General features: G+C 35.2%; 1 protein-coding gene across 1 annotated transcript in view; it reads right to left on the reverse strand.

The window, feature by feature from the left end:
• LMBRD1 (LMBR1 domain containing 1) overlaps positions 1-9,299 on the reverse strand; it is a 202,676-nt gene that overhangs the window by 68,552 nt on the left and 124,825 nt on the right. Inside the window, exon 8 of the mRNA XM_007945208.1 lies at positions 3,841-3,966. Within this exon, the coding sequence (XP_007943399.1) occupies positions 3,841-3,966 (126 nt within the window). The remainder of the gene's footprint in view (positions 1-3,840; positions 3,967-9,299) is intronic.

Genomic DNA, 9,299 nt, shown 5'->3' on the forward strand with positions numbered 1-9,299 from the left:
TGTAGGTGTATGGATATTATCCTATCACTGACAGCATTGTACTTCAGGACAGATCTTGAAACACTCTTTGTGATGATGAATGCCACACCATTTCTTTTCCATCAGTTTTTCCCAGCATAGTAGATCATATGGTTGTCTGATTCAAAATGGCCAAAAACAGTCCATTTCAGCTCACTAATGCCTAGTATATTGATCTTTATGTGTTCCATTTCATTTTAGACAACTTCCAATTTTTCTCAATTCATACTTCATACATTCCATGTTTCAATTATTAATGGATGTTTGTATCTGTTTCTACTCATTTTGAGTTGTGCCACATCAGGCAATGGAGGTCCCAAAAGCTTTACTCTATCCATATATTAAGGTCATTTCTACTTCTGAGGAGTCAGCTCCTCCCTAGGCAAACTTTGAGTGCCTTCTGACCTGATGGGCTCATCTTCTGGCACAATATCGGACAATGTTCCAGGATTATTCATAAAGTTTTTCAGTAATAGATCAGACAGTGTTTTACTGCTATTCATAAGGTTTTCACTGGCCAATTGTTTGAGAAGTGGATGGGCTCTTCCATCTTCTGAGTCTGTCTTAGACCAGAAGCTCCTCTGAAACCTGTCCACCATGGGTAACCCTGATGGCATTTTACAACACCGGTGGCATAGTCTCCAGCCGCAGCAACACATAAGTCACCACAGGATGACAAAATGACAGACAAGTTCATCTCCCTTAGTTGTTCCTAAGCCTTCTGCACCTGTCTACCTTGGGCAATGGCCTTAAAAGAGAGCTGGCCCCAAGCAAAAAGCAGCCTCTCAGCTCTGGGCCCACCTACCTCAGGGCCCAGACTTAATACAGAGCTGCCCCCAAGTGAAAAGCAGCCCCCAGCCCTGGGACCACCTACTTCGGGTCCTGTCCTTAAAACAGAGCTGCCCTCAAGCGAAAAACAGCCCCCGAACCCCAGGCCCACCTACCTTGGGCCCTGACCTTAAAATAGAGCTGGACCCAAGAGAAAAGCAGCTCCCAGCCCTGGGCCTGCCTACCTCAGGCCCCAGCCTCAGTATAGAGCCTTTCCAAGCAAAAAGCTGGTAACTTTATAGAAAGCTATTTCCTGAAGTACAGAAGAATAAGATGGGCATTCCCTTCTGGAAGACAGATTCAAGCAATAATGCTTCAAGTGTGTGGTATGAGAAGAGTTCAGTACTTTCTATCTTAGCCATAACAATTTTTCACATAACTGCCATGAGTCGGGACCAACTTGATAGCAGTGAGTTTTTTTTTTTTTTGAATGTCAAAAAGATAGAAACAATGAGGTAGTTCTATTTTATTGCTGGGTTTCACTATTGCAGGAAAAAAGTATTTAGTAAACTAATTTAATAGGGCCCACTGAAACAAACTCAAGATGTCTACCTATTTAGTGAATACTCCAGTAGAGTGAGAAATGGATGCTCACTCTGCTTTGCCAATCAACCAAACCACTATAAGAATAATTTTGGTCACAGAAACAAAGACTAGAAGGGTAAACCAATAGTCAACCAATTATCTCACTTGAAAGTATTTAGTTATGACCAATAACCTTCTACACATGTTCTATGTATTTGCATGTGTGTGTATATATACGTAAATACATACCAATTTTTGTTGTTTTTGTTGTACATAATGGCTAATATTTCTTGGACACTTTCCATGTACTTAAAACTAGTTCTTTTAATATAACTTCTCCTTAAATATTCAGAATAACCCTTTGAGGGAGATAACAGTATTATATATGTTCATTTGATGAGGAAAGTAAGGTCTAGAGATGTTATGTGCATAATCAGTAGAGGATGAATCTGAACTGAGGTAGCTTGACTTTATAGCCTATACCATTTACATGGACAAGATATTTAGTATTTAGTCATCTTGCAAATTTTTAAAAATATTAAACATTTACAATATATTTAAATCTATCTCCATTCCTTTTCATCACTGCACAACACATTTACCATTGGGTCTTAATTGAAAAATACATTATTTTTAAACATTTAGATTGTTTCCAATATTTTTCCTTTTGGCATTACCATGTGCCATGAAAATCTTTGTGTACACAAATGTAAATGTACACGTATAATTCAGTAGGGTAGATTCTTTGAGGTTAACTGTTATAATGAACTTTAATAATTTATTTTAATCTGTTTGTGTCTAAAAGCACATCCTAACATTTATTTTTTATTTTTTAATTTTTTAAAAAAAAAAAGCAATGTATTTTATTTCCCCATCAAAATTTATTTCCCCCCAAATTCTTATGAACACCTGACACAAGTGAAAATTTAAGATTGATCATCTGAAAGATAACATAAAAAATCTAGTTGTTCTAAATGTCATATCCCTGATTATTAAGATGACCAACTGTCCTACTTATAGCACTGAAAATTCTATGTCCCAGAAAACCACTCAGTTCCAGGCAACCTGGGGCACATGGTCATACTGATTATTAATGAGCCATTTCATTATTTCATATTTTTATCCAACATTTTAATTTGCCTTTCAGTGAACTGTCTATTTGGGTCCTTTGACTATTATTTCTATTGTGGTGTTTATCCTTTTTCTTTCTGACCTAAAAATATTCTTTATATATCACTTACGTTGCAGATTATTCTCTCTCATACTATTGTTGATCTTTTAAGTTTTTTTTATGATACCTTTTTGGTACACATATTTTACAATATAAAAATTTTAAACTCACTAATTTCTTCACAAGCAGCTAAGGTTTGTGTCTTATTTAGAAAGGTCTTCTACAAGATAATAATAAAAATTTATTCACATTTTCACCTAATGTTTTATAAATTTTATTTTTGAGATGAACTCAGGGTCTATTTTTTTCATATGATTGATACATTATGCATATTTAATGTTTTGTTCTTTGCAGATTATGTTAAATTTATACCTACACCTGTGAAAAACTATCAGCTTTACAATGCTGAATCATCTCAACTAGGAACTGATAGAGTTCTCCATTCATTTCAGTGCTCTGTTAGTATTTCAAGGAGTTCTAGTGGTGTGTTGAAGGAATTGGTTTGATAACCAAAAGGTTGGTGGTTTGAACCCACCAGCCGCTCACATAAGAGAGATGAGGTGGTCTGCTTCTATAAAGATGCATAGCCTTGGAAACTCAATGGGGGTTGTCATGAGTCAGAATCAATTTAATGGCAGTGGCTTTGGTTTTTTGGTTTTATGATGTGAAAATTTTATAAGTTTTTATCAGGAAGAACTTGACATTTCTTTTTTATAGTTTACGGCTATTGTGAATAAGATCATTTTTTTATTACATCCTCCAATTGGCTAATGATTTTTGTAACTTTGTTTCTAGGCAATCTTTGTTTCTTGACAAACTCTAAAGCAGTTCCGTTCATCAGTAGATTCTCTTGGTAGACGCCACCCTGCAATGTTTATAACTAATTTGTTTCTTACCTAAGAGCTCCAGATAAATGCTGATGAATGGAAGGCTTCCATTCCTTCATCATGTATGATGCTCATTACAGTCTTCCTTTGTCAAGCATTTTCTTCTCTTCTAATTTGGTAAGACTTTTTATTTTTAAAAAAATTAAAACTACAAACTGAGTTTTTCAAATATTCTTTGGCATCATTAAGATATTTACATTTCTCATTTCATCTCAAAAATTTTCAAACTGCCAGGGTCCATTTCATAGACGTATTTTTTAAAATATGGACTTGTTTCTTGGAGGATATAAGGCCCAAAACAATCAAACAATGGAAAGAAAATGGGTGTGCTAATGTCTAAGTCATGTCAGATGGGGAGGTCAAAAAGGAAGTAAGTTTATGCTTCCCAATTACAACAAAACACCAACTCACTTTTGATTTAATCGTTTGAATGTGTTGCTCCACTTCTTCAATATCTTCAGTGTTTTCTAATCGTTCATAAGCAGCACTTCTAGTACCTTTTATCAGATTTAAAGGTAACGCTGACATGCCATAGGCCTAGAAGAAACAAAATTGAAATGTACTTTAGTAATATTAAACACATCACACACAATTCTCAGGCAAAAATATCCAAGTAACAATATAGACTGAGCTGTTGTGAAGGTGTATGATCACTGAAAAATAAGACATACGAGAATGAATCATAACTATGTTGTCTCATAATTCTCCTGTTTATTTCACATTTAAACAGAATTACATTTATAACATTATCACTAGTATAGATAATATGTATTCCTCAAGCTATAATACTGGTGTAAATATAATACTTTATCAAAGTAATAAATTACAATTTCAGCCTAATCAGTGGTTAAGAGAGTGTGAATTAGTAAAAATAATTTACAAAACTATTTCCTAGGAAGAAAAATTTTAAGGATACTATATACATTAAATTTTTAGTATAAGGGAAGTATTTTAGTATACTTATAATATCTAACATACCAATTATCTGTATTTAGTTTCTTTAAAAGTTTCTAATCTTTTTGCTAAATATTTTAAATATTCTCCTTTAAGCTTTCTTATAGGATTTTCCAATCACAATCATCCTTATGACATATTTGTTAGTTCTAGTATTTCCACTCTGGTGGCAAAGTGAATAAAGCATTTGGCTGCTAACCAGAAGGTCAGCAGTTCAAACCCACCATCTGCTCCATGGAAGGAAGATGGGGCAATCTACTTCTGTAAAGATTTACAGCTTCAGAAACTCAGTGGGGGTCACTATGATGGCAGTGAGTTTGGTTTTTAAATATTACTGAAAAAAGTAACATGATAGTCTTAAGACTATGATGAACATGTAGCATTACATAATGACTATTTACCAATTCTTCATATCCACATATTATTTTACCACTAGAATTCTGCTGCTTTTCCTAGTAAGTGTCAAGGCAATGATATGTTGCAAGACTCAGTTTGTGTCCAGGTATGTTCCTAGTTCTCCCAACCACTTCCTGTAGTACTTAAGGTTATATGTTACCTTGGCTGGGCTGTGATTTTGAGTGGCTAGGCAGCTGGATACAGTTAATCCCCATGATGAGATTGCAATCATCTCCATGGTAGAATCTGCTGTGAGTAGCTAGTAGTTTCCTTTGGCATGTAGTCTGCTTCCAGTATATAAGGAGGTGGTTTGAAAAAGGTCTCAAGGTTTTGGCATCCTCCATTTGTCCTAGTCTTTATAACCAGTGGCCTGCCATGTTGCCTGCCAATTTTGGGACTGCTCCTGGACTTGAACTAGTGGTCTGTTGAGTTGCCTACTTATCTTGGGATTGCGCCATTTTACCTGCTGCTTTGGGCTCATCAGTCTCAGAAGCCAGCAGCTGTCTGAGTTAGGAGGTGCCTCTAGCTCCAGTAGGCTTGGAATAAGAGGCAGAGCTGAAGCCCAAGGCCCAGGGGCCTTCACCCAGCCCCAAGAGCTGGCAATCTGAATTTGGACTTCTAGCCTCCTAAACTGTAAGAGAATAAATTCCTATTTGTTGAAGCCATCCACTTGTGGTATTTCTGTTATAGCAGCACTAGAGAACCATGACATCTCCATTGGGCTTACTTTACCTCAATGCTTTGTTAGTCTGTGTTGGAAACATTTGAGTCCTTTAATATAATGATCTCAGTACTCACTACCATTTCCCAAGGAATCTCTTGGTCAATGTTAAAAATGCAGCCCTTATATACAGCCTATTGCCAGATAAAAGGACATCTGTATTCTCCTAACTGGTCCGCCAGTCTCATTTTCTGCAAATTCATCTTCTACTACTTCCAAAGTCACCTCTCTGTAACACCAACACCAGATTATGTCAATCTTCTAATTAATACCCTTTATAATTCTCCAGGATTAATAAGAATAGTTTTCAAAGTGCTCTGGGAGGTGTTCCTAGGATTCTAGAAGGTGCCTTTAGGGCCATTACAGAAGATGGCATGGCAATTGGTCAATGCAGAGCCCTGGGGTCCTGCTGCTACATTAATCAGAGTAATTCTACCTTGTTCATCAATTTTACATAGCAGAACTTTCTGTAAGAATTTTTTAAAAAGTTGTTTTGCTACTTTTTTGCAATGAGAAATAGAATCACCAGTCTTGAGCAGACATTCTGGTCGTATAATACTGACCTAAAAGCCCTTCATGACTTCATGTCTACCAATTTGTCTAGCCTTATCTCGTGCCCCTGCCATTTACACATCTATGTTTCACTTGTACTGAAATTTTCACTGTTCTTAAACCACTTCCAATTTTATACTATTGCAGGCTTTGTGCAGTATGTATACTTTTGCACATGTGGTGCCCTCATCTAGAATGCTTGCCTTCTCATACTATTTGATTAGCAAATTGCATTGCATATCAGGTCTCAACTTAATTACACCATATCTGAGAAATCTTCCCTGACTTCTTCTAAATGTGCCTTGCTTATAATTTAATTATAGGACACATCATACTATAATGGTCAGTATCTTTGTTTTATCACTAGATCTGCCAAATTTGACTAATCAGAATAGCTAGGGCTTCTGAGCCAGACTATTAACACATGAAATAGACTATTTCACACTTAAGGACTGGGCCTAATTCTTTTTCTTCCTATCTTTACTCCAAAAAAAAGGTTCATAAATTAATAAAGTTCTCAAAAAGATATTATTTGGCCAAAAATATTTTAAAAAGAGAGTTCTTAATCACAGCAATTAATTCCTTACACAGAATTGATATGTATTTTTAGAAGAGCTGAACTGAATTCCTAAATAGCTTAATATAAATAATTTTAGAAAATAATATGTCCTCAGCAACATTATATGGTATGATGTGGCTGTAAAGCAATGCCTTCTTCTGAATTTTTAGTTGTCTGAAGAGAGCAAGTAAATGAAAGTAACCAATATTTTGGTTCCTGAGAGCTTTTAGCTTGTTTTTAGATTGTATGTTTAAGTCTCAATGATTATCAGGAAATTTTACTATAAAGTTTAGGTTATGCTAAGCTTGACATACATATTATACAAAACATTTAATCACTATAACTTTTAAGGTCTTTAAACAAAGATCTTTTGAAATTAACTTCACACTTTCTGGAAAAAATGTATGAAGAATGCTTTTCAGAAATGTAAAACTTTTATTGCCTACTACTGCCCTCTAGTGAACTGCTGGAAAATCAACAAGGCTAAGAAGAAAATGCTTCTAGTTAGGCCGTAATTGTCTCCAATTTCATTTGTTTTGATAAACAAGCTTAAATTACCATTTGTATCTTAAAACCAAAAGTTTGAAAGAATATCTAAAAACTACAAACATTTCTAATAGCTTTTTGCACAGCTTACTTTAAAATAGCACCTTTATTGCCTACATACCTCTTTTCTCTCAAGAACAATGATTTCCAAACTACGAACCCTAGATTATCTACCAAAACCAAACCAAACTCACTTCTATCAAATCAATTCTGACTCATAGTAACTCCCACTGGGTTTCCAAGGCTGTGAATCCTGACAGAAGCAGACTGTCTTATCTTTCTTCCATGAAGCAGCTGGTGGGTTCAAAGCACTGACCTTTTAGTCAGCAATCAAATGCATTAACCACCACACCACCAATGCTCCTGAAATTACCTACAGCAAAAGGCAAACACTAGCAATGCCTTTATATCGAAAACATCATCTTGCCCATATTTTTAACACCTGTTACCTAAGAAACTATGCTGTTATGACTAATAACATATTTAAGACTGTCCATTGATTCTAGGGTGCGTATATAATTTCTCACTAATAACATCCGTAAAATTTGAATGAATTTTGAAATTGAGGGCATCTTATAATCACTGACAGAGCAAAAGTCATGACATAGTTGTCATTATTGGCACATTCACAAATTTGGTCATAGCTAGTTATTTCATACTTCAATTTAGTATGTATAATCTTGGTACACTAAGTATAACTGCCACTTAATATGTCTTATAAAATAGTATTATGATTTAATATCGAAACAAAAATTTAATGTGTAAGGAAAAAGGCATAGACTCAAGGAACATAAATAATGAGGCAAGTATTCTTTGGAACAATGAGTACAACTCCATATTTTCTTGCAAAGTAACAGTTAAGTGCTTTATCAGCTTAAGGAAGATCACCAAAGTAGAAGCTATGTTGCATTTTGTTATTTAGGTATGTGTAAAGGAATTGCTTTTCGTAAGGAATGCCAAAACAACAACAAGAAAAATAAAAAAAAAAACAGTTTAAATTTACAGAATGGGTGTGTTAGCAACTCGGAAAAAAATTAAGAGACAAGTGTGCAGCACTCTTACCAAAAGCTTAATCATCAATTCTTTTGATAGCACAAAAGACAATATTGTATAGTAAAACACAGGCAACAATAACCAATTTAAAAAGTGATTTAGAAGACTTAGACTACAAATGTAAAGTTTTAGGAATAACTTTCCAATTTATTGCATTTATATTTTCCTTGTTATGTAAACAGAAATGTGATATAATTTTTAAAATGTGTCTGTATGTCTAAAAGTTCTTTCACTAAATATAAAACAAAGAGTATAAATGGTAAGAAAGCACTGGCAGTGTTTTTTTCCTTTCAGTGGTATATAAAATAAAGGTGCATTGTATAATCAATGACATAGATTCAGTGAAATAATAGCCTCAGTTAAGAGAACTGTCTTCAAGATTATAGAATCATGGCTCTAGTTCACAGGGACAAGATAACTGCTGAAAGAAAGAAAATATTAAATATTTTATTCCTATTTTTGAATTGGATCCTTAATCATCCTTTAAATTTCCATCAGTTTATATTTACATTATGTGTATATGTGTGTGTGTGTGTGTGTGTAATTCATAAACATATCCTGGAGAACATATTTAATTTCCTACTAAGAAGCATTTATAATAAAAAGTTCAGCTGTCATAGCCTCTTTAGGTGCTTTGGTGGTCAACATGATTTGATATATGTAGTAGTTAAGTTTGTGTGTCACCTTGGCTGGGCCTGGTTTGGAGTGGCTGGGCAGCCGGAACTAGTTATTTCCCATAGTGAAATTGGTAATTAACTCCATGGTGGAATGTATGGGAGCAGCTGAGTAGCTGCTTTAGGGATATCGTCTGCTTCCAGTACAGAAGAAGCAACTTTTAGGATGGTTACCAGCTTTTGGCACGCTTGAACCCTGCATGTAGCTAAGTCGCTGTTCAGCAGCCTGCCATGCCCTACTGATTTTGGAACTTTTTCTGGACTTGAATTAGTAGCCTGCCATGTTGTTGGGTGATATCTGGACTGTGCCTTTTTCCTTGTCAACCTTGAGTTTGTCAGACTCAGCAGCCAGCAGCTGAGTGAAGAAAAGCCTCCAGCTTCAGAGAGCCAGGAACAGGAGGCAGAGCTGAATGAA

This window comes from Orycteropus afer, unplaced genomic scaffold (genome assembly GCF_000298275.1).
Source record: "Orycteropus afer afer isolate SDZICR_OR568_19922 unplaced genomic scaffold, OryAfe1.0 scaffold00133, whole genome shotgun sequence".
Taxonomy (NCBI): Eukaryota; Metazoa; Chordata; class Mammalia; order Tubulidentata; family Orycteropodidae; genus Orycteropus; species Orycteropus afer.